Genomic DNA, 26634 nt, shown 5'->3' on the forward strand with positions numbered 1-26634 from the left:
CAGACAGTAGGCTGACAGGAAACGGGAGAGAGATGGGGGAAGACATGCAGTAAAGGCCGTGTCGGGCTCGGGAGTCGAACCCGCGGCACACTGCGACTGGATTACCAGTCGGGTGCCCAGACGGTTACGCCACCGCCTGGGGAACAATATACTTTTTGTGTGATTTGTTGTGGGACATGAAAATGTACTGAGCAAAGAAATGACACACTAATGGGTGTACCATTATACATTCCTGTATGTGTACAGTGGCCTGTTTGCCACCAGCGCTGGTCAGTCAGTCAGAAGTAAAAATCCCTTTAATTTTCTCCATAGATGATCTTTTAAAGTGGGCCCTGGTCCAGAAAAGGTTGGGAACCGCTGTGAGAAAATGAAGGGATTTTTGTTTTCACCTCCAAATCCAAACTGCTACGCTCTATTATAAAGCGTCCCTTTTCATTATTCTATTAACATCACATAATTACATGAACTCGCATGAAATTGCCCAGCCAGCTTATTTCAAAGCTCACATTCAGCTCTTTCCAGAATGGTTCTGTGACTGAAGGTACATTTGTGACAGTGATGACAGTGGTGCAGTATAATGTATGTATACGTTGACATACAGTATCATAGTACAAAACACTGGTTCTCAACATCAGGTCCGGTGACCACCAGTGGGGAATGAAAACTGTAATATTGGTAAATCTCTGGGACCTTGAACTACACTGTAAAATCTGCAGCATTCATTTAAAAGGATATTTCACTTTCAGTAGCTTGATTTAGTATTTAGATATTTGATATTCACTGATATTCAACTGCCCTGCCCCCTTCCTATACAAACCCATTGTAACTTCAAACTCCATTTTATTTTTAATCATGATAGATCAAAAACACCTGTCCTTCTAATGTGAGGTGGCCATGTTTTTTCAATTACTTTTTTCATTTTTTATTATTATTTTTCTAAATTGTAAAATGAAAGAAAATGTATTTAAAAAAATCTATCTTGGACTTTGAAGTTATAATGGGTGTGTATATGGGGGGGAGGGGGTAGGGGGCAGGACAGCTAACATGAATATCAAATATATTAAAAAAATGAAATATCCCTTTAACTCGATCTGATCTGATCTGATCTGTAGAAAGTAACGAAATGGACCTGTATACATAATATATATGTGTCCATTCGTTTCCATTTGTAAACTCTCATACTCATAGTTCTAGACCGGTATATATTATATATACGGTATATATTTGCACCCCCTAGTGGTCCCTGGGCCGCACGTTGATAAACAGTGGTATAATGTATAGTGTGGCGTACTGTACGTACGGTACGATGTACAGTACGCGGACTGAGGACCTGAAGGATGGTGGACAGATAACGAGTACAGCTTGGACAGAGGGAGCGGCCGGCTGCCTCTCACTCATTTGTGTTAACCATCACATTGTGCGTTGCATCATGCTCTCTGACGCTGTGTTTTACCATTCTTGTTTTGTTTCTGTTCGTCCTGTTCATGCTCTGCAGCTGCTGGATGCCAGGAGAACCAAGGTTTGTCCTTATGTTTGCAACCGATGTTGTATGGCTGCACAACATAGAGTCACCTGTTGTGTGACGCGTGTTTAACGGAGGCCTGGCAATCCCTTTGAACCACACACACACACACACACACACACACACACACACACACACACACACACACACACACACACACACACACACACACACACACACACACACACACACACACACACACACACATTTTGAGCCTTTTCCCTTGTCTTGTGAGCCGTCCTACTCCCCAATCCCCACCACCCCTCCCCTCCCACCCCCTTAAAAAAATGTATTTCACTCCAACCAATCTCTACCTATAATGTTTCACATTCTACAACCCTATACACACAGGAAACTGGATTCAATTTCACTATTTCAGCATTAGAATCTGAAACTGCCTTTGTCCACTTTATCCTGCTGAGTGTGAACCCTGTGGCCCATTTTCTATGGGTTAAGCTGCATAATGTTTTCTTTCAAACTCCACTGCCAGACAGACGTTCCAGTCAAGAACGAAGTCTTAATACTTAATGGATACTATCATACTGGGCCCTGATGATTATTGCTCAAAACCAAACGTGAACAATGGCACACATAATAAGTTACACATAAACGTTTTTGTTAAAACTACAAATTTTATGTGAAACAGTGAAAGCTCTATATTAATCATTGCTATATAATATAATAATAGGTGATTGTTCAGTAACAGAAGTCTCCCGGTCTCTCCAGCTCTTTAATAAACAGAAAATCAAAACCCAGCTTCAATTCTATAGTGTTCCAGTTGCAATTTTGGCTGCTCATCACTTCCGATTTCACGCCTTTATCCGCCTTTATCCTGTATCAGATCCTGTATTACAATATGACTTCTCTCTTCTGATTGGATAAAATTGGTATCCCGACCTGAAAAAATATTTTCTGTTTATTAACATTTATATGCAATGGACGTGCATACTCAATTAAAACAGTCGTGTCAAAGGTCATGTCTCACCTACTGTAGTAGACACAGGATCTGACACAAATTTTGACCTGATGGTCAAGATTCGATTCATCCCCTCAGCAAGCAGGCAGGCGCAATTGTAAAAATTGCAGCACTTGTGCAGGGGTTCAAATCCAGGGTAGGAGAGGAAAGCTACATAGTGCTGCTTTAAAGTGTGTGAAGATTAAACCACGTGACCATTTGAAAAACAAAAAGCAAAACAGATACAAGTAAAAACAAGCGCCCACAAATATGTGTACACCTATTTAACAGCTCTTCTTGTTGGATTATCTCCAACATTTTAAGTCCTCCAATGACTGTTCATGTACACAACTGCAACTTAGCAGTCTTATTTATACATCATATATATATATATATATATATATATATATATATATATATATATATATATATATGATGTATATATAATATAACCGTGTCGCTCCCTGAAATATTTGTGCAAACGTTGTGCAAGTTAGCAAACTCCTTTCTTTCCTTCCTTCTTTTTTCTTTTTACCCCAACTGTAGTTTGAAACATCTTTATCCAGCCTTAGCTCAGGCAGGTAGATATTCATCCAGAACCTCATCATCATCTTCATAGGGGAGATGAAGGGATGGTGTGGTCCTGGAGGTATGCTTTGATTAGCAAGGCAAGAACCTATATGAAATCCACTCACGTGGCTAAAAACGGCACGATTTTTCACAGCACACTGCTGTGTTAGTCTCTCGGACAGCTATGATTTATTTCAGAGCTTTAATGTATCTCCGCTGTCTAAACAAAATTGAAAAAGACATTTCAAATGATTAGAGCTCTGAGAAATAGTTCTACGTATGGAGTGAAATTAATACTGCTATACTATTAATTTGTCCTAAAATCTTCCCCTGGAAGGACTACAGTATGTCATCTTTGGTCAAATGAATTCATTACATTTTCATGGCATTCATACAAAGGTAAGTCCTGTATCCCTATACGCCTATATGTTTTGAAGTACTTTAACAAATTTGGAGTCCTTTCTTATCTACATTTTTCACAGAACCTTGTCTTTCATTATTCTGTGGGTTTGTGTGTTATTACCACTAAGAGGCGTGCTACTTGAAAAAACCTGCATTGAGTATTGCATTCCTTTTTGAGAATTCCTGGTGTGTTTTTTGTGAGCTTGTTTGTGCATATGTGCGTGGGTGTGCGTGCGTGCATTCCTGGCTGTGTATGTGTGTGCGCACAAGCTCACGTCAATACGACGTGTTGTGAGCATTTTTGAAAAATGTTGAAAGTGTAACATGTTTAAATAATGTCTTTACTGTACATATTTACGTAAATTTGTCATATCTGCTCTGTGTAATTCTTCTTTACAAAGTCTATGTCATTGTGTCATTTTTATTTATTAATTATTATATGTTCCAAAGTGCCATCCCCTGCAAAGAAATTACAATTATTACAATGAATCGTAGCGTCATGATGTCATGATGGTGACAAGCCCTACCTACGCGTGATTCCCACACAGCATCTCCAGCTGACCATCCAGGCTCTGCAGGACGAGCTGCGCACGCAGCGAGACCTGAACCACCTGCTGCAGCAGGAGGGCAGCGGCCGCTCCGGAGTCGAGCACTTCACCACCATCGAGCTGACCGAGGACAACTTCCGCCGGCTGCAGGCCGAGCACGACCGGCAGGCCAAGGAGCTCTTCCTGCTGCGGAAGACCCTGGAGGAGATGGAGCTGCGGATCGAGACCCAGAAGCAGACGCTGGGCGCCCGCGACGAGTCCATCAAGAAGCTGCTGGAGATGCTGCAAAGCAAAGGGCTGCCGCCGGGCATGGAGGAGGAGCAGGAGCGGGCCAGGCGCATCGCCGAGGCCGAGAACCAGCTGGGACACCTGGAGGTCATTCTGGACCAAAAGGAGAAGGAGAACATTCACCTCCGAGAGGTATAGATGAGTGCTGTATACTGTACGACTGCGGTTCTCAACCTTTGGCGTCGGGACCCCGTATCATTTTTGGGGGTTCCCCATATGACTAGTATTTATCTGTAGAACCTAGTCAAACAAAATTGAATGCCTCAACTCCTACAATTCCAAGTGCTTGTCAGGGTCGATACAAGTCTAAATGTGATTATTTTGGTCGGTCCCGGCCTGAAAAGGTCGAGAACCAGTGCTGTACGACACCAGCTGTAAGGACAATGAAACATATAAGTACACTGCAAAATCCTCTGTGTTTTTGACACATAAGAAAAGAGAAAAAGCAAAATTAGCAGATCTAGGTCTGTCACAATGTGACGCGTGGTGAGCTTGTAGATTGGCTATTTTCGCTGCATGACACCATCTTACCTCTGAGAATAAAATAGGTCTTAAGTGGATAACTGAGTTTTTATTTTAAAAGGAATTTGCTTTGTGTTTAACTTGTAGCTGCTTTGGTGGTAAGACCTGGTGAGAACAGTCTGAATGGATCAGGGTGTTACTTGTCTTTTCATCACTAGAGGGCAGCACTGAGCTTCACAGTATTGCAATGACATGTATGTTGTAGAATTTATTTGATTGATTGAAAATTGTATTAACAGTTTGGGTACAGTTCAATGAATCTACAGGTCAATACAAAATCTACTGAGAGGATAAAACCAGAAAAGACTTGTTTACATAATGGTCCTCCATTTTCAATTCATCAGAACATTTAAAGACATACATTGAACGTTGAGGAGATTTGAATGGAAACCCTCCACTTCAATGTGGTATGAATTTTACAACAATTCCCAGATCAATAGCATGAAATGTACAGTTTTATGTGCCACAAAGGCTGGCATTTTGCTATAAATTGCTGGGCAATTTATTTCAGGCTACTGTATTTTACTGCCGTCTTTCTTTGAAGGGCATTTTGTGTTCAGTTCAGTTCAGTTCAGAATTGGACAAATGTGTTGGTTTGCCACATAATAACACAACGTGTCTTTGTTCTAAGGAATTACACAGGAGAAATCAGTTGCACCAGGATCCAAGTAAAACCAAGGCCCTGCAAACCATCATCGAGATGAAGGTAGGAGACATTCTCAACTTAAACACATGCATGACGTTTTGTACAACTGTTAATAACAAATTGAGTCAATCATGCAAACATAGACATTCACATATGTTTTTGTAAAGAGCAATATTGGGATATGACTGTGATATTGGCACTGTCAGCTGGATCCAATGTAGTTTACTAAATAGTCAAAAGCCATTTTTAAGACGTTCAATTTCTGTTCCATTGAGCTTGTAGATCAGCTATTTTCACTACCGTGCATACTTCCATATCAATCTATCAGTTATATTTCCATATCAGTCTCGGCTATGCCATTGCTGAAGAATAATATGGCTCTTCACAACATTGCTTATAGTCTGTGGTAGTTAACCCATTCCTGCATTAGAGAAACAGACCAACCTGAGAAATATTGTCGTGCGCGTCGGCCTGTAACTGCAGAGCCATGACATCACTTCCTCAAAATAAATCATGACATCACCGCTGAGCTGACACAGCCTCCTCACATGGGTCTGGATCGGCACTGAACAGGTCCCAGCATCCCCTAGCGTTGGTCATGTGACCCGACCCTTTCTGTGCTCCTGTGGATTTGCATGCAGACTAGCTAGGGGAAGGCCCGCCCCCTCTGCTGTGAAGGAACTCCCTGCAACTCTCTCTCTCTCTCTCTCTCTCTCTCTCTCTCTCTCTTTTTGCTCCTCCAGTGCTGTATGGATGCTAAGAGCAGCAGGAGTAATCCTACCTCCCTCCCTCCCTCTCTCACTCCATCCTTCCGTTCCTCCCTTCATCCCTCTCTCCCTCCCTCCCTCGCTCACTCACTCACTCACCCACCAGAGACACCACAGAGCACACAGCCTGCCTGCTGCTACCATGGAAACAGGTGTGGTTGTTTATGGCAGTATGCAGAGAGATAGAAAGAGGGAGAGAGACAGAGACAGACAGACAGACAGACAGACAGACAGACAGACAGACAGACAGACAGACAGACAGACAGACAGACAGACAGACAGACAGACAGACAGACAGGCGACAAGAGAGAGATAAAGGACAAGATTGACTGACCCAGGTCGATGAACCACTGAAAGCATTTGGATGGAATTAAAACTCTGACCTCTGAGGTACAGTATGAAGTCCTGTCTGTTACAGTAATGTTCTCAGAGCTGTTACCTGCCTCGGCACGAGGCTATACGTCTTAGACTGAGAGGAGATAGTTGTTATTTTCTGTGAAGTACATGTGCACATCAAAGTCCTCAGAGTGTGCAGAAAATGGATCCTTTGGGAAATGGGTCCTTTTTCTGCAAAACTTAAACCAACACTCAGGACTTTGCGGTGCACAGTGCACGATTAGCGCTAAACATTGATATTGGTGTTTCTTCGCTCATTTCGGTGAGGAAGGAAGGTTTTCTTTTTAATCGATGGCATGCTCCTCTCTGGTGGGCTAGACAGGTACCTGGCCACCGACGCAAGCCAGAAGTTCAGAAGTTCAGAAAAACCTGGAGGGGTGGGGGAGAGAGAGAGAGAGAGAGAGAGTGAGAGAGAGAGAGAGAGAGCGAGAGAGAGAGAGAGAGAGAGAGAACAAGGTTCTAGTTCAATGTTCCGCAGGAGAGGGAGATGGACCATGGTCTAATCTTAAAGACATGGTATTATTTATTTAAAAAGCTGCACTCGCAGTCGCAGTCGCAGTCCAGTCTGTAACTTCGGCATTGATCTGCCAGCAACTACAGCAACACGCGGCTCTTACTTCGCCTCACGTTTCCCTCTGGTTGGGCTGATCTCTGTCTCTGTGCTGGATGTCTGCTCAATATTTTCAAATGGTGATTAATCCTCTGTGTGGCTGCAAGCGAGCTGCATCTGATTTCACCCATAGATACTGCAGTTACTCTCAGCTACGTCAATCTCCATCTCTATCTCTCCGTTTCCCTCTCTCCTTCCCTCCCTCCTCTCTCTGTCTCTCTCTCTCTCTCTCTCTCTCTCTCTCTCTCTCTCTCTCTCTCTCTGTGTCTCTCTTTCTACTGGGCTCTCATTTTCACTTTCAGCTGCTCACTGCTACTCTTTTGCCTAATGTTCCGAGTGCACTGTGTTGTTTGCTGCACGCAACTTTGTGGAAATGCCAGTCTTAGTTGTGAGGTGTCTCTCTTCTGCATGTTTGCGTGCAGGACACCAAGATCGCCTCTCTGGAGCGCAACATCCGCGATCTGGAGGACGAGATCCAGATGTTGAAGGCGAACGGCTTACTGAACACAGAGGACCGGGAGGAGGAGATCAAGCAAATGGAAGTGTACAAGAACCACTCCAAGTTCATGAAGACCAAGGTATACACCCAGATGGAGAATGAGGGAAATTGTATGTACAGTACAGACATATACTGTACCTTGATATACATTTACATATACCATATACATGTATTTACATCAATTAAACGCTTAGTGTAATCCTACAAACTGCATTGGCTCGCTGCTGTATGGACTGAAGTGAACCGATTGAGCTGGCAACCTTGCTGAAACACGCTCACTTTAGCATTAAATTGATAGTGTCATCAGCAAAGTGTTTCGTTGGCAACTGTCTGACTGAGGCATTGCTTTTTTCTAGTACAGTGCAATAGCAATGACAAGGACACCTTTAACAATATAATTAGCTAATGTATTCAAAGGCTTATTCAGAGGTGCCTAATTATACCATCATGCCAGCTAAACATCCTTTACTTACCGTATTTGTAATTCTCATTAAATTAATCCTTTTCCAACAAGCTGTTTACTACGACTGGTTCCGACAAAGCTACTTCAACCCAGGGTATCCCATTGTTGGGCATATTATTATAGGCGAAAAACTAAAACAAAAAAGAAACAAGCTGTAGATCAGATAATGAGATAAAGTATACCTTTTTGTGGTTAAGCAGTTACCTGGCCTCAATCGGCCTCAATTTCAGTACAGTATGTTGTCATCAACCTGTCCCTTACACAACAGCAATTGTTTCCACATCAAGGTGTATATGCTGGCTCCGGAAGCTTTGAGCCTAATTTATGCTGATTTTTATGCTGAGAGGCTGCTACCTATTTCTAAGCAGATAAGGAAAACAAACCTCTATTTTCAGTCAGCAACACCGCTGTGCGGCAAAGTATGAATCATGTTTACATCCCTCTTATGATATTAGACAGCTAGGCGCGGACCAGCCGCAGTTTTGTTCTCCTATTTTTAGAGCTCTTTTCATCAATCATAGATGGAAGTGGTGTATAATACATGCAGGGGATGCAGGGGAGTCGCTCCTAAATGCATCTTTAATGAGAGGAACGCATGGTGATGGAAAACAGTAGGAAAGCTTTACTTAACTGACCCACCCCTTCTAACCAAAAGCCTTTTATTATATCCGTGCTGACTTTATGGAAGTATTACCACAAGGTAATATACTGTACAGTATGCACCTCTGCTGCTGTGTAACATGTAAACGTGTACAGTATATGTTCTCAGTAACACACACACGCACACATACACACAAGTACACACACACACACACACACACACACACACACACACACACACACACACACACACACACACACACACACACACACACACAGAATTATATTCAGTATTTGAACATGTGCTAAAATAACGTCCCATGGTCTTGAGCAGATTGACCAGCTAAAGCAGGAGCTGTCCAAGAAGGAGTCCGAGCTCCTGGCCCTGCAGACCAAACTGGAGACGCTCAACAACCAGAACTCAGACTGCAAACAGCACATAGAGGTGCTCAAAGAGTCTCTCACTGCCAAGGAGCAACGCGCTGCCATCCTGCAAACAGAGGTAACACAGACCGCTGCTGGTAACCAATTTGAAAGCTCAGAATCCGTTTGGTGTCATGCAATCTTATTGACTAACTGCCCTAACAGATCCTCGCTCTGACTCTGATCACACCGAATCCCATGCCTGAACACATGCATCAACCTAATGCCTAAACACAACCGTTTTAATCTTGAACCTAAACCTACAGTATGTAATGTATTGGTAAATGTTCCATTTGTATATTATTGCCTTTCTACTCTTTATAATAAATATGCATTACATTCAACAATTCACACACTTTCACACTAAGTGCGCGTTCGGAAATAGGTATTTACGAACGCATCCTAAATGGCAGATGCTCATCAGGGACAGTTAGGGGTTCAGTGTGTTGCTCTAGGACACTTCGACAGTAAACTCAGGGGGATCGAACTATGAACCTTGAACCTATGAACTATGAACTATGAACCTTCCGATTCCCAAGTGGCCGCTCTATTTCCTGAGCCAATGCCATCCAGTTGGTGTCTATAAGCACAACCTACAGTATAAAAACTAACTAACAAATAATACTAGAAAAAAATAAACATGGAAGACTACATTTGAGAAAACAGGGATTAAAGGTTATCTGAAAAATTCTTTTCAAACTTCACACAGAACAGTTTTGAACATTCATGAAAAACAACAAACAAATGGGGGGCCCAGTTCAGTTCCTATTCAGTTCTAAAGGGAAATCAGTCTCTTTCTCCAATTTGGAGAACCAGACAGACAGACTAAACATAAATCTCGCTTGAATTGGATTGCAATACTTTACAATTTCATCTTACTTTTTGGGCCCCCGGGCTGCACCCCACCCTAGCCCAACGGTAGATCCGGCTCTGGGTATATGAAATATTATTCACCGAAAATGGCCGCTAGGTCTAACTGTGACTGCCTCTGAGTGCTCCTGTTTGTGTGCTCCCACTGCGCTTCAGGTGGATGCCCTGCGCCTGCGTCTGGAGGAGAAGGAGTCCTTCCTGAGCAAGAAGACCAAGCAGCTGCAGGACCTGACAGAGGAGAAGGGCACTCTGGCCGGGGAGATCCGCGACATGAAGGACATGCTGGAAGTGAAGGAGAGGAAAATCAACGTCCTGCAGAAAAAGGTCAGCAGAGTCAACCAAAGACACAACAAACAGGCCCAGGCGGTGGCGTAACCGTCTGGGCACCCGACTGGTAATCCAGTCACAGTGTGCCGCGGGTTCGACTCCCGAGCCCGACACAGCCTTTACTGCATGTCTTCCCCCATCTCTCTCCCGTTTCCTGTCAGCCTACTGTCTGTCCCTTCAAAAACCAATAAAAGGCGTAAGCCGCAAAAAAAAAAATCTAAAAAAAACAAAAAAACAAAAAAAAGACACAACAAACAGCTGGTGGACGTTGATCTCACAGACTGTTGTTTTAACCACACAATGCATTGTGATGCATTGTGAGCTTGTAGATCGGCTATTTATTTTGCAATTTCGGAACAGAAAATTATAATTCGAGAGACAAGGATGAGAGTAGAGAGATGAGGAGTTGCATGCGCGCACACACACACACACACACACACACACACACACACACACACACACACAATCGCACATGCGCGCACACACACGCACACACACACACACACACACACACACACACACACACACACACACACACACACACACACACACACACACACACACACGATAAAGATAAAGATAAAGCATAGTTCGTTCTCTTCATTTCTCCACTTTCACTCTTTTCTTTCTTTCTTTCTTTCTTTCTTTCTTTCTTTCTTTCTTTCCAAAGTTTTTCCAACCCAAAAATAAGAAGAACTACATCCTACCTGAGCCATTAGAACTTTTTAATTTTAAATTAAGGTACAGTAAATGGCAAAAATATTAGCGCCCTTTTTTTTTTAAAGTAAACTACACATTGAGGGATGAGAGTCTCTGTTGCTCTCCGGGGGAAATGTCTTGAACGGACAAGGAAGGAGATGTTTCTGCTTCACTGGCTCTAGTGTGTGCTATAAATACACTCTTGAGTGTTACTCTCGCTCTCCCTCTCTCTCGCTCTCTCACCCTGACCTCCCTCGTCCATGCCCATCTGCCTTTCTTTCCTGCTTTCTCTACTGTACTGCTCCTTTTCTGCTTGTGCAATGCCTCTATTCACTCCTCTCTCTATTATCAGTCTACGTTTCTAAAACTCTTTCATCACTGACCGTGTTGTTCAGACTCTGTTCCTATACGCCTACAGATATTGTCGCACAGCAAAGCAATCGCTGTAGCTGGCCTAGTCAGTAATTATGTGCATTATTCTGTCTGCATGTCCTGTGACAGTTATCATCCGTCTTTAGTCGGCAGTGTACACACTCTCTCATCATTCTCAGCGAGTGCAGCTTTATTAGGACTTCCTCCGATCAGGCAATCCGACGACACTGGATATAATTTCCTTCTGAAAGGGCAAGAGCTTGGCTCTCCTTTGCGGTAAAACCCTGGCACGCGTCCCGACCCGTCAGCAGAGGGTATCATTCTTCAACAACCCCACTCTGAGTCCAACCCATGCTAATAATCACCTCTGGCTCTGTGTCTCTCCACCCCCATGGACCCCCCCGACAACCCCACCCACCCCCCAACCCTATGTCAGATTGAGAATCTACAGGAGCAGCTTCGAGACAAGGACAAGCAGCTGGGGAACCTGAAGGACAGGGTCAAGTCCCTGCAGACTGACTCCAGTAACACAGACACTGCCCTGGCCACGCTGGAGGAGGCACTCTCTGAGAAGGTACAGACCATCCAGTTACTACATACTACACACACATGACTAGAGCCCGACCAATTTCGTTCTGACGCAAATCCCCATTTTGAAGAGTCCTTAGACCAACAAATCAGTCAAAACCAATGTTTTGACTGATTTGTTTTTCAAAAAGTGTGAGATTTGACAGCACCTTGCAACATTGTTTGGAAAGATGCTTTATAAATAAAATGGACTATTTGAGAATGTGTAACATATAAGCACAAATAAATCAATAAATACCTGTACATTCATTCATTAAAAGTAATTTAAAACACAACTAATTGATAGATCAATCTATAGTTTGAAAGATCAAAATGAACACATGACCTTTATTACTTAAGCCCTATTCAGAATGATTAAAAAGTAACTGACTTTTTTGAAAATGTTTCAAAATGTTCATCTGGAATGCCATGCCCAAATTAAGGATGCCAGCTTGAAAGTGGTAAAATGGGACAAATCGGCTGCATAATTGCCGATACAGAGACAAAGTAAAATATCGAGCCTGACTGTCTGGCCCTACACATGACCCACCCTCATCATCTGATCGGTCATCGCATTGTTAGCATTGTTCTGGTTGAAGCAGAATTGTTCCCACTAGGAGGACTGATTGATTTTGCACTTTATTGAAAATGAATTCAACATGCATTGGGATTATTTACATCTTCCCCCATAGACCTAGTTTACAAAAATGTTGTATGTGCGTTCTTGACAGGAGAGAATTATAGAGCGTCTGAAGGACCAAAGAGAAAGAGAGGACAGAGAACGCCTTGAAGAGACAGAGTCCTACAAAAAGGAGAACAAGGACCTGAAGGAAAAGGTCAACACTCTGCAGCTTGAATTAACAGAGAAAGAGGTCAGTGTGAGAGAGAGAGAGAGAGAGAGAGAGAGAGAGAGAGAGAGAGCATGCGTTCATGTCTTATCAGTGGCTCTAACTCAGTTTGCTTGTGTGGATTAGAGGGACTATTACCCTCTTCTTCTTATGGGTGTGTGAGGGTGGCAGTTGTGTTCTGAAAGAATACCAGATTGCGTGCGTGCGTGCGTGCATGCGTGCGTGCGTGTGTGCGTGCGTGCGTGCGTGCGTGCGTGCGTGCGTGCGTGCGTGCGTGTGTTTCTGTCCTTTATGGGCCTGCATTCTACTGTGCTGTAAGTGCTGTATGGTGTGTACACAGTAGGGCTGGGCAATTAAACTACAATATATCGTAATATTGCTTGTGTAGGCTAATTGAATAATCAAGAAGCAGGTTTTTATAGCCGTTATGAGCTTGTAAATCTTCTATTTTCATAAGAATGTAATCGAGGCAAAAGTTTGAAATAATCATACTACTGTATTTATTTGAAGTCATATCGCCCAGCCCTACACAGTGTGTAAAGAACCTCTTTCATGCAGTAGGCCTAATTACCTTGTCTGCAGCAATGCATAAGCCTACAGTATATAAGCCTATGTTTGTCTGTGAACAAAAAATATTTGAGAATGGATGGGCAACTTTTCATGACACTTGGTGGGAATGATGCATAGACTGTCCCCGAAGCAATGTCATGAAGTCAAAAGTCAATGTCCCCCTCAAGGTCAGGGTAAAAATTACATAATTGACCATATCTCAGGTGTGCTGGCAGGGATTTCCCCTGCTGCGTTTTTAAATTGATTGATTGATTGATTGATTGATTGATTGATTGATTGATTGATGTGCCCTCTGGTGCTTTGAGACCAGACCTGTCTGGATTGTTGCTGACCTGTCTGTCTGCTTTCCTGGTTGCTTCTGGTGGTCAGCATCTTTTCTATGTGCCTACCCTGCAGTCCAGTCTCATCGATCTGAAGGAGCATGCCTCATCCCTGGCTTCCTCTGGGCTCAAGAAGGACTCAAAACTCAAGTCCCTCGAGATCGCTATCGAGCAAAAAAAAGAGGAGTGTAGTAAGTTGGAGACGCAGTTGCAAAAGGTAGGTGTTCAGCTCAAAGGGCAGATCACATCCTGTCATTCCTTTCATTTGTCCATTGATTGATTGATTGAATACCTTTAGACAGAAATGCAAACAGCAACATAGTACAGTCACTTGGTCTAAAAGGATAGCACCAAAAAAAAGTCCTTGTGGTCTTGTTTCCTTTTGGGTCCTATGTTTCCAATTCATGAATCAGATGCAGATCATCACTGAACCAGTGTGTGATCAGTAGGTCTGATTTCAGGAACAAGTAATTATACCATACATTGCAATTTGTGACAAATTTGGTGTTTCATTTAGCAAGGGCAAATTCATTTCAATAACACACATCATTCATAAAATGTTTTACTTACTTACTTACGCCTACGCCTGACCCTCCAGGTTGGGGGTTGGGCGTGGGGCTAACAACCCCATCCCATAAAACACTTCCATGTTACAGAAACGTCATAAAATGTTTATGAATGTTTAATTACTCTTCACTCAACTATACATAACTGGCAGCACATTTTCTGATTATTTTTTAACAGTGACTGAATGTGTGATCCTTAATCCCATTCCCCGCCAACACACACGTTTTGCAAGGCTGCCGGTTTCAACAGTCAAATATCATATAATATGGAAGTACCGACCAAGCAATGTGATTGATTGAAATGGCCTCTCCAGCAGTGCTCAAATGAGCAGGACAACACACAAACTAATCACAATATAAATACAGTATCAGCTGTGTTGATCAGACAGTCTTGGCAGAGCAGCACTACAGCTGCAGTGGGCTAAGTGGCTACCATTTTGCATGGAAGGTTTAAACATCAATCAATATGAACATCAAAATCTGGCATTGACATTTTAGAATTTCTATTGAATATCGTATTTACAATGAGATTGAGCAGATTGAACAGTTACGTTTTGTTTCTCTATGTAGGCTAGGGTATTGATTCGGTTTGGGAAAATGTGTCTGGCACACAGCCATCTCAATGGGTCTGGACTGGCTGAGTAAGCAGTAAGACTCGGCTACTATTAGTTGTCTCTGTCAGACTCAATGTATTTTCAGGATAACAGAGAACACTTACAATAAGGTTGTTATTTTGAGAGGGAAATGCCCCACAATGTTTTATTCTGATGGTAACTGTTGTATAATCGCAATATTACACTCGAGGGTATGCTTTACCATGATTATTCGCACTTCAGTGATGCTTGCAGAACTCTATTGCTTAAACTGTATTCTCACAGAGGGAACTAATGATGCTAATAAACTGCTTGAGAAGCCCCTGAAAATTGCCCCTAAATGCCATGAAGGACCATCAATAGATAATTTTCACAGTGGCCATTTTGGCACACAGAAACACCTAAATGCCATACCTATTATTACCTTCAACTGCATTTACCTCAGCATTTGTATTTAGCCACTGGCTGCTGCTGACTTTCACCCAGGGACCACCCCTTACATCCTGCGTCACAGGGAAGTGTTGTATGAATAATGCACTTCCTCATTCGCTCGCATTGGGTCGTCCAGCTAAGCTAAGCCCAACTAAGCTAGCTATGTTGAATGGTGACATTCATGAACCAACAATGATGTGTTGTTGTCAGGGAGAAACCTTGTAACAGTATCACCATATTTCAACGTTTTATGTTTTCTTCTGAGATTAATGTCCTACTTGCTACTTACAAATGTCATACAACATGGAAATTCGACCAAGCAATGTGATTGATTGAAATTGACATGCAAGTTTTTCACTCGACACCAACGATATGCAAGATAGTATAATCTCCCTTTCTCCTATATCCCTTTCTATCTGTGTGTAACTCAGACTCTGCTTGTTGACGCACAAGGCCATTGGTTGCTCTGCATGGGTACTCACTTGCCTCATGACTCACTTGCGTGCGCCTCATGAGCCTGAAGGCCCTGCTGTCGGCGCACCTGCCTTGTTGTTTATAAGCGTGCACTGCTCCTGCTATCCGTGTTTTTTAGCGAGTCGACCCACCATGATTGATATCCTTGAATAAGTTGAATTCCCTAACTGGCTGCACCCACATCATCGGATAAATGAGAGGAGCGGAGTCCATTAGATAATATGTCTATGTTCTGCCATAATTCATAACGTATATATCGTCCTCCATGTCCCTATATCCACATTTGTATTTGTGCACTAGGACTATAATGGTGCTGAGCTGTCCAACATGACCTGTAACATGTCTGCTCTGCCCTGATGGTGCCACTTGTTCTTCATTCTGGTTCAATCCAAAATTGTTAACCGTACTATCCTGCATCTTCCCCTCGCTTCCTCATCTCCTCCCCTCAATCACACCCCCCTCCCTCCCCCCACCCCTTTGCAATGTAGCAAGCTGAGCAGCTATTCAGTCAGATGAACAATCCTGTAAGTCCCTCTCTGGAGCTGTCGGAAGCACATATTGAAAGCATGAGGACACTGTTAACCTTTTGAACGTGCTATTGGGTGATCACGCACAGTCGACTCCACGAGTTCTGCTTTCACTCACCGAGTTTAGATGCATGTGGACTGTGGCACTGTTTTATTATTCCTCGAGCTTTGTGTTATGCCCTGAATTCTGTGCATTTCACTCTACCGTGTGCACTTCAACCGTTTGTTTACGATAAAGAGACGTTCATGACTACAGATAACTTTTGAGAAAGTGTAGAGAAAAGGTGAAAACGGACCAAACTCATATATAAACCAAAGGGTTTATCTACGTATGAGTTTGGTCCGTTATCAACTTTTCTCTCTTTTGCGTTGACTTATTGATTAGTAGGCTTCAAATGTTGTGTGACTGACTGTTCATAGTCTACTGATAACATCAAAAAAATCTATTCATTTGGAAAAATACTGTGCGCCGTGCGGTCAATCAAATGACAGCCTCTCTCCTCATGCTTGAAATATGGCACTACACAGTAAAATCCATAGTGTTATTTCAGCTCTGAAGAGCTTACAAATGGAACCAATGGAACCGGTAAGGATCCGAAGAGAGTACAAATAGGGTCCATTTAGTTCCATTTGCATTTAATTATCACTAAGGATTTTATTGTGTATATACTTTAGTGACTGCCTACTGATTGACTTGGATTCTATTGCTTCTGTTCTCTCTGTTCTTGGACTGGCCATTGCAAAGATTGTGCAGCTTTGTGGGGCTTGCATGACGTGTTCTATACCTTGATGCATGTCTCAGTGTCACTGTTGCAATGCATCATTGTTGTTGTTCTTACTGTATGTGGTGAATGTAGGTGAGATCCCAGCAGTCGTTGTTGATCACTATGCTGTTTTGGTGAACTTCTTTCCCTTGATTCAGTATTAACTCTTGTGCAACCTTGTGATTGTGTGTGGTTGGGTATGGGGTCAGAATAGTCTCAAAAGTCTCACAGCAAATATTACAGATTTGTAACTCACAAGTTCAGATTTGCAACTCACGTGAGTGAACTCACAGGTTCACATTTGTGTTTTGTATCTGTATTTCGCATCTGTGTTTTGTATCCGTGTTTCGCATCTGTGTTTTGTATTTGTGTTTTGTATTTGTGTTTTGTATTTGTGTTTTGTATCTGTAATTCGCATCTGTGTTTTGTATCCGTGTTTCACAGCTGTGTTTGAAACACAAATACAAAACACAGCTGTGAAACACGGATACAAAACACAGATGCGAATTACAGATACAAAACACAAATACAAAACACAAATACAAAACACAAATACAAAACACAGATGCGAAACACGGATACAAAACACAAATACAAAACACAAATACAAAACACAGATGCGAAACACGGATACAAAACACAGATGCGAAATACAGATACAAAACACAAATCTGAACTTGTGGATACAAAACACAAATGTGAACCTGTGAGTTCACTCACGTGAGTTGCAAATCTGAACTTGTGAGTTACAAATCTGTAATATTTGCTGTGAGACTTTTGAGACTATTCTGACCCCATAGTTGGGTGTCATTTCAAGGGTGATATACTGTACAGTTCCGGGCATCCACCCCTGAATTATACTGTTAATTTATAGAAGAGAATTGTGATATTAGTCCGTAGTGGCTAGTGGTGCTCTGATGGGACAGTCCAGGAGAACTGGATGATTTGAACCATCTACTGCCACACATCTCATTGTAAAGAATATTATAACATATTGTAGTTTGACCTGACAAACACAAATACATGCACACGCATGCACGCACAAAAGATTTAAAAAGCGTTCTCAATTGCCCAAAATGTCCTGCGGTTTAAAACTCACACAACACACAACTCAAGTATAAGAAAACAAACACAATACATACATACATGTACAGTGTGGACACACCGATATTTTGCACACACAAGTGTGCCAAGTGACTGGCAGACAAACAGAGCGCAGTAATAGCTTTGTTAGCGCTAAATGAAGCAGTACCAGTAATGATGCCCTTGTCCAAAAGCCTTTTATTCATTCAGAGAGGAAGGGAAGTGTAGCTAGTAAATTCTCTGGCTGACTGGAATGTATGCGTCTCTTCCTGTGCCAGTAACTGTGTTATGGCTCATTTACTTCGCCATACGACCATGTCGCTCACTGAAAATGATGTTATTTTGGGGGAGTGACAAGGACGTATGACAAAGTAGAAATAGGGCTTCACTGTATCTGCCGCGCAAGGCGGATAGGCTGCTGGTTACTGGTAGCATAATTATGTGTGTGCGTGTGTGTGTGTGTGTGTGTGTGTGTGTGTGTGTGTGTGTGTGTGTGTGTGTGTGTGTGTGTGTGTGTGTGTGCGTGCGCGTGCACGCCATTGTTGCAGAAGGCTCATGAGGGGGAGCAGCAGTCAATGCCGAGGGGGAACCCGGAGTATGTGGACCGGGTCAAACTCCTGGAGAAGGAGGTTTCCTACTACAAGGATGAAGCTGGCAAGGCCCAGACGGAGCTCGAGAGACTCCTGGACATCCTGAGGGAGGTAGAAACAGAGAAGAACGACAAGGACAAGAAGATTGCCGAGCTGGAAAGGTAACAAACGTATACAATATCAAGAGGATTTAATGGATTTGTTTCCAGTACGTTGTACTGTATGTTCAAAGTGAGCTACACTCACTGTGTACTATATTATTGTTATATCCACGAGTAAAATGATGAATGATTGCCTTTGCTAACATGTTAACTATGTGAAGGTAGATTATTGTCACTGTTATCAGACGGTTGTCATCTATCATCCTAGAGCTCCAAAGATCCCTTCATGGATGTGCTGTCATCTTGAAAGTCTCTTACTGTATGCTTCATACGTTTTTACCACTTACAACCTGGCATGCCAGTAATACTGTAGCCTGTAGGTTAAGAATTTCATTGCAGAATTTCATTTCCTTTTTTTGTTTTTGTTTTATGTTTGATGGTTTGATAGGGCTTAATTGGTTAATTGCCTCTGAGCTTTCAAACATGTCATGTTCATCGTCATTTTCGTGTGCACCAGTGTCACATCACGTGTTGATACATTCAGCCTTTCAATGGATAATATTTGATATGCATTTGGATAAACTTCAAACTGGGTGTTTATGTAAATCTTGTCATAATGTATTAGTTGTGGTGACTAGCAATGTTTACTAATCAATCCAACTCAAGCACTTCTGTAAGGGCACAGCATAATTACAGTGTATCAGTCCTGATTGGGTTGGATTGAAAATGTCCCCTACATCCATAAACTACATCCATAAAGATGACAGTGCCCTCATTCTCCCCTCCCATCCCATGGAAACCAGACCAATCTGCAAGAGTGAAATGAGTCTGGTCATGCCAGGACACGCAGTACAACCCATACACAATGTTTGTCCACGTCAGAGCCAGCTGGCCAAACGTTTGGATGATTTGCAGTGTGGGTAACAGTTATTGATCTACATAGGCTGCACCACTGAAAACACCTGAGAGATACTGAAGTAGAGATTTTGTTAGATTACATCTGATTCACACATGAGCACCGTCTCCTGCCCTATAGTATCCCTGCCCTAGCTGCCAGTGGACATTGTCAATGTCCCATTGTCCCTACCCCTGCCCTGTCCCTGGACATTATTTTAATTTCAGTGTCATGTTAACTATCTGTAGTGTTTGGATAACTGAGTGATTTTGTCCTTCTTTTGCCATCTTTACCTCTACTCTGTCCTCTTCCTTCCTTTATCTTGCATTCCTCACCTATCTGTCCTTATTGCCCTCTCTCCACCCTCTTCTGCCCTCATTTCTGATGATTCTCAATCCTCTTTTTCACTTTTCTTTCTCTGTTTTTTTTTCTCATTCTTTCTCCCTCACACCTCTCTGTCTCTACTCGTGCCTTCCTTCTCTCACTCTATACCTTGTTGTGCCCCTGCCACCAGTCCCACTCCCCCTGCCCCTCGCCCCTCCCCTCGTCCCGGTGGCAGAGCCCCCCCTGACCCCGTCCCCCCTGTGACCGCTGCCCCCCCGCAGATAGGGGGCATGGTGTGGGATTTCCTGGGAAAGTGAGTGCTCTGCCCTGGCACTTAAGCTCGGCTGCGTGGTCCAAGTCTGCGACTGTGACCGCTGCACCTGCCTCTGGTTTCATCTGTGTGCATGGGTCTGCCTGCTGTCTGACGGATTCACAGATCTTTATATCAGAGTGATGGGCTCTCTCTACTATGAAGCATGTCTATTATCACTTTCCTTGCCCATCCACGTGATAGAAAGATCTCAAGATCCATGTAATTCCTGTGCGAATATTATGCATTCCTTTGTGTTATTTCAGTTGTATGGGAATGTGCAAAGGTGGGTCTGTTATGTTAGTGCTGCAAGTGGTAGTCCCTCAGTGTATGTGTCTTTTTGCTCATGTGTGTGTATTCAGTATTTAAGTCCGACGTCATTTTGTAGTGCTACGTTACGTCCGGGTCCAAGTGGCACCAGCTCCCGTCCGCATCTCATTGTAAATAGAATATCTAAACGCGTGAATCTTTTTACAATGACGTTATTTTTCAGAAAGGAAGCCATTGAGGGTTAAAATGGGTCTTAATGCTTCCAACTCGAGTAGAATTATTAATGTTTTGTACAAGTTTCCATGACAAAAAAAAATATGATGTGTAGACAATAAAGACTATTATTATCATTATTATTGAAGGTGGTAACAGTCCATTTGCTCAGTAAAATATTTCGGGGGCATATTTAGAATGTTTGCAGGCTTGAGTATGTTGAATCTAGTTTGCATTAATGAGGATTTAGTTGACACAATGAAATAAAATGGCGATAGTATTCCGTGTGGGGCAGACGGCATGTCACAGCCAGATTTGGGAGAGCAGCAGCTTTGTTGTTGCGAGGAAAGCGGTAAAATGTGACTTTCGTGGTTGTTTTCGTCTCAGATTTAGTCCGACGGAGTGTCACAGTATAACTCTATGGGGACACAAAAAACTCTATGGGGACACAAAAGTAGGACCCGGAAGTATCTCACGTGCTCGCGCTCACGTCACAGCTAAAATACTGAATTGTGTGTGATTGTGCATGTGGCTATTTTCTGTTTCTAAATTGCATGTGGCTGCACGCATCAATCTCTGCATTGATGAGAAAACTATAAATTGCATATATAAATTGAATATAAATTGCATATGATGTTTATGATGATGTTATATTAATATTTTAATATAACATCATATAACAACATGATGCAGAAAGTTTTGCATCATCTATGCAACAATCATTGTCAAGTATGGAGTCTAAATTCGGCAATATATGTCCATTTATTTAGGCATATATTGTGACTGTAATGTATTACTTTGACTCCTTGTCAGTGTTATTGTGCCCTCACTGCCCTGTGGTTCATGTTGTGGCCTGATGTCCAGTGGCGTGCACAGACATTTAGAGGGGCAGGTGCTCAAGTTAAAAAAGGGCACCTTGTGCAGCGCGTGGAGCCGGCCGGTTGCCTTAACCCATTTTGGGCGGGAACCCCTTTTGCTTTAGCTATTGAAAAATAGCAGATCTACAAGCTCGTAGCGCGCCACCGAGTGGCGCGCTACGAGCTTGTAGGTCTGCTATTTTTGAAAAATCAAAAAAATAAAAATAAACGTTTTTTTGTTTTTTTTCTTCAAAAGGGCACATTGCCAAAAGCATTGCTCTAGCACCCCCTAGTGTCTATCTGTGCACGCCACTGCTGATGTCGTAGTGTCATAGTGCTTTCACACAAGGCTGTAAATCACACCAAGCATTCTAGATAGTCATCATAGAAAAGAATGTCGGCAAACAAATTGCACAATATCCATGAAACCAAAGTTAGATTGCAGTTATAATTCACATATTGCTGTGTTGGATAGAATGCTAATTAACATCTGTAGTCACTAGTCAGGTAATATTGACAATATACAATACAAATACACAAATAGAGAGAAAGAAACTAAACAAAATACATTGTCAGGTTAAATGAATTGATTTAATTGGTGTGATTTTACAACCTGTCTGTTTCCCTTTCACCTTAACACACTCAATACATGTATTCCATTGTACACACACATGCACACATTATATACCTTATTCTGTGTCTTTTTTGTGTGTGTTGGCTGTTTTATATAGCTTATGTAGGAAGGTTCTGTCATTATTAGAGCTGAGACTTTCTCCTGTCATCAGCATGTATCTCCCCTGCTTATATACCAGACACCTATTGTACTGTATCTGCCTGTCTTCACCCATAACATCTCCTTTTAACCTCACTCACCACTCAATTCCCTCTCAATAACATCACCAAATTAGCGCTTTATTCTCTGATGACGTTTTCCAATGTCTGCTCCTTCCCTGCTCCCCTTTCCTTACCCTTTCCACATCCCCAGTCCAGTCCATCCTGCTCTGCCTAGCTTGCTCTACCACATACTAACAGTGTGGTAGGCCTGCATGAATTAAGTTGTCATGCTGCAGGTCTTACATGGTGCTGTAGTATAGGTAGAAACACATTCGCTCACAGTATGTTTCCAAGCTTGGATGTTAACTGCGTGTGTTATGTTTAAGGATCTGCAACTGGTATTAATCTAAGTTTTGTGAGTTGAGTGTGCCAATCCTTTGATCTACTTGCTGTAGTAGACCACCGGTCACCCTGAGGTGTATCATATCAGCTGTCCTCCTCTTCTCTGACGAAACTGAACCTCTATACTGTACCACTCACACTCACCCTCCTGTCTTTACTCACCTGACCCAGACAACCGTCTTGCTGTCTGTCTGCAACTACTAGTCTGCAACTGAACCTCTTTGTACCATGCACTCACCCTCTTTACTCACCTGACCCAGACAACCTTCTTGCTCTTTGCATAGCTGTCCTTAATCTCTTGCTCGATGCTCCAACCTACTTCTTCCTATTTTCCACACACGGCTGATTTCTCCCTGTCCGACTGCATGTCTGCCACTCCCAGGCCTTGGCGGCAGATGCACATTGTACTACCATCTGCACCCTGTAGTAGCTCTGTCCGGCTGCGAGGCAGCCGCCGTTGCACACAGCAAACGTCCGGGAGTGTAATAAAAAGTGGACGGCCGCTTACAGTATATAGGTCAATTTATTTTGTACAGTTGGGTGCCACCGATATTGTCCCTTATTATTTGACCCATTTAGGCCTGACCTCAACATTTAAAAAAAAATCCTTCTAAATCCTCCAGTTTTCTGAAATAAATATTTTCACGATTTTTCAAAAATAGCAGACCTACAAGCTCGTAGCGCGCCACTCGGTGGCGCGCTATGAGCTTGTAGATCTGCTATTTTTCAATAGCTAAATTATAACATAATGTTTAAAACACCAAAAGGGGTTTTGCGCAGATCACGCAAACCTCAGCAAAAAGAAAAGGACAATATCGATGGCCTCCAACTGTAGGTCAATTTATTTTGTACACTCTGACTCTTACAGAGTTAAACTGACGCTGAGGATTTTGTGTGTGTAGGAGCCTTTGAACTACTCGCCCACATTGTTTGTGGACGAGCACGTCACAGTAAAATTCTCAGTGACTCAATGACTCTGAGAGTGTGAAAAACAGATCCAAACGGACCGTTTTGGGTCAATTTGGGTCTGTTTGGCACTGAGGGTTTCACCGTGCACCTTGGTCTTCTCTGGGCCCTGTTTTGTTTTATTGCGAATGTCTAATGTCTTTTGACTCTTTCCTCTGTATCTCCTCTTGTATCCTGTCTCCCCCTCCTCTCCTCTTCCTCTGCCTGCCTGCAGTCTAGCTCCCAGCCGGTAAGTGACGTCCCTCTTGGCATGATTCCCTGCCCCCTCTCCACACTGCCACCTGTCACCTGACGCACACTGCCACCCTCATTCTAATGCCTGATTTATATTTTGTTGTACAACGGTGTCCAGCACCAAAAATAGCTGATCTACATGCTTACAATGAGTTACATCGAGTTCAAGCTCACACCGATTTGCAGCACACTGTGACCTTGTAGATCGACTATTTTCGGCATATGAAATTAGGCATAACTGTGGGGCCTGTGAGTCATCTCACAGGCCCACAGAAACTGTGGTAAATGATTAATCTGTGACTCAAACGTTGTGAATTTGTCCCGTTGACATCTTTGGAAGTCCTTTAAAATAATTAACATATTTACTACTGGCCATTGTGCTTAAACTGTTCTACTTTTGTTGGTTCTCATGTTTTTGTTTACTTATGTGCAAATATAGTATTGAATTTAATCACCTTTGGTAACAACTGTCTCCATGCTCTCACTTTTCTTTTCTTTTTTGCTAACAGATTAAGGCTAGTGGAAGTCAGATTCAAAGACATGACTCCTTTGATGTGTGATGCTCTATTCGTTTGTGGTTTTCAGACAAGGAGGCAAAGACCAACCTAAGAAGGGTCCAAACATTAAACTTGGACCCCAAGCAGACAAGAAAGGCATGGGGCAGGATCCTCGTAAAGATGGCACTGTGGACCATTTAAAGGTGCAGGTTTCTCTTGAAAAATATGTTGCTGCTTAGTGCTTATGGTGAGAAGTGTTGTTTTTGTGGGCTGCACAAATCTTTCTTTAACTCTGTAAATTTGCGTTCAGACCTGAATAGTTAGAGCGGTGCGATTACATACAAAGTCAATGCAAAGATGAGAAATTGCGCAAACAGGCGCGGTGCGAACAGGCGCGGTGCGAACGGCCGCCTGTTCCACTCTCCCAAAGTTAAATTACTGTGTCTACAGCCAATGGGCGTGTGACTCGAGCGAAGGGACTTGTTTTTAACGCTGACCTGCGCAACAAAAGTAAAGCGATTGAAGTGACTGGAAACAAATATATATCTTCAGGTTTGAACGTAACAAAACAAAACATTTATACTTGATCTTTATACAAGTGTGTGTGTGTGTGTGTGTGTGTGTGTGTGTGTGTGTGTGTGTGTGTGTGTGTGTGTGTGTGTGTGTGTGTGTGTGTGTGTGTGTGTGTGTGTGTGTGTGTGTGTGTGTGTGTGTGTGTGTGTGTGTGTGTGTGTGTGTGTGTGTGTGTGTGTGTGTTACCAGATTGGTTTAGCTGTGCATGCGATGTCTTTGCTAACATCCCAAATACACCTGATGTTGTCTTTGTTGACACCAGTCACAAGGAGATCCTGATTCTGGAGGTGGGCTGTGTCTTTGATTTGTACATGGACCAGGCATTCCAAGATAAACATTCTAAGTATCAATACTTGGAAGTATAACAAACCTGGGGTATCGCTGTAGATTTGCCATACTGATATTCGGAAGCCTGGGCCATGTGCATAAACTGACCATGAGTGGCCTAAGAATAGCTGGCATGACAAAAAGCAAAGCCAAACAACTTGCCAAATACTGTTCTGTTTCGGATGTTATAGGCAGTTTGTCTGTGGAGGAGGAGGTGCCATGTGTATCCTTAAGTGAACATGAACTGTCAACCCTGTTATATTTGTTTCCTTGGTAAATTAATTGTAATTTGTGTAAATGTGCAAATAAAGAAATCGAAATGTGTGTGTGTGTGTGTGTGTGTGTGTGTGTGTGTGTGTGTGTGTGTGTGTGTGTGTGTGTGTGTGTGTGTGTGTGTGTGTGTGTGTGTGTGTGTGTGTGTGTGTGTGTGTGTGTGTGTGTGTGTGTGTGTGTGTGTGTGTGTGTGTGTGTGTGTGTGTGTGTGTGTGTGTGTGTGTGTGTGTGTGTGTGTGTGTGTGTGTGTGTGTGTGTGTGTGTGTGTGTGTCAGTTGGAAGAGCTAATGAACACTCTAGAAAGGACCAGACAGGAGTTGGATGCGACCAAGCAGCGGCTCTCATCAACCCAACAGTCGCTACAGGAGAGGGATGGACATCTGACCAACATGAGACAGGAACGCAGGAAACAGCTGGAGGAGATCCTGGAAATGAAGTTAGTGCCGACATCTTACAAAACACCATTGCTTTTGTGCCGACTTCTCTCTCCATCACTGGTCGTATAGTCGGATGATGTATTTTTCCATTTTTTTCTAGGAAGTTAATACTGTCTACTACTATCAGAAGTGCATTTTCTTGACTAATGTTCTTAAGTGTTTTTTTGAGTATCTGTACTTTAATTGAGATGTATTTTGGGATACTTATGACTTTCACTCCACTTCAAAGACAATTATTTTTTACTTTGAAAAACAAAAAAACATGTTTTTAGAACACAATACTGCCTCATCAAAGTTGGTACGGTGACTTTATACATTGTCAGATACTTGAATGTGTCCTTCCTTAATATATAACACTTTACCCAAAT

The 26634-nt window shown here is 42.7% G+C and overlaps 1 protein-coding gene across 1 annotated transcript in view; it reads left to right on the forward strand.

Annotated features, from left to right (window-relative positions):
* erc2 (ELKS/RAB6-interacting/CAST family member 2) overlaps positions 1–26634 on the forward strand; it is a gene marked incomplete at its 5' end in the record, with an annotated part of 49182 nt that overhangs the window by 15448 nt on the left and 7100 nt on the right. Inside the window, 14 exons of the mRNA XM_079509391.1 lie at positions 1496–1519; positions 3998–4417; positions 5439–5513; positions 7649–7804; positions 9123–9290; positions 10238–10405; positions 11916–12053; positions 12778–12918; positions 13861–14001; positions 16338–16373; positions 18772–18974; positions 20324–20446; positions 24745–24859; positions 26105–26265. Of these exons, the coding sequence (XP_079365517.1) occupies positions 1496–1519; positions 3998–4417; positions 5439–5513; positions 7649–7804; positions 9123–9290; positions 10238–10405; positions 11916–12053; positions 12778–12918; positions 13861–14001; positions 16338–16373; positions 18772–18974; positions 20324–20446; positions 24745–24859; positions 26105–26265 (2069 nt within the window). The remainder of the gene's footprint in view (positions 1–1495; positions 1520–3997; positions 4418–5438; positions 5514–7648; positions 7805–9122; positions 9291–10237; positions 10406–11915; positions 12054–12777; positions 12919–13860; positions 14002–16337; positions 16374–18771; positions 18975–20323; positions 20447–24744; positions 24860–26104; positions 26266–26634) is intronic.

The sequence above is a fragment of the Electrona antarctica genome (assembly GCF_951216825.1).
Source record: "Electrona antarctica genome assembly, chromosome: 9".
In the NCBI taxonomy this organism is placed as follows: domain Eukaryota; kingdom Metazoa; phylum Chordata; class Actinopteri; order Myctophiformes; family Myctophidae; genus Electrona; species Electrona antarctica.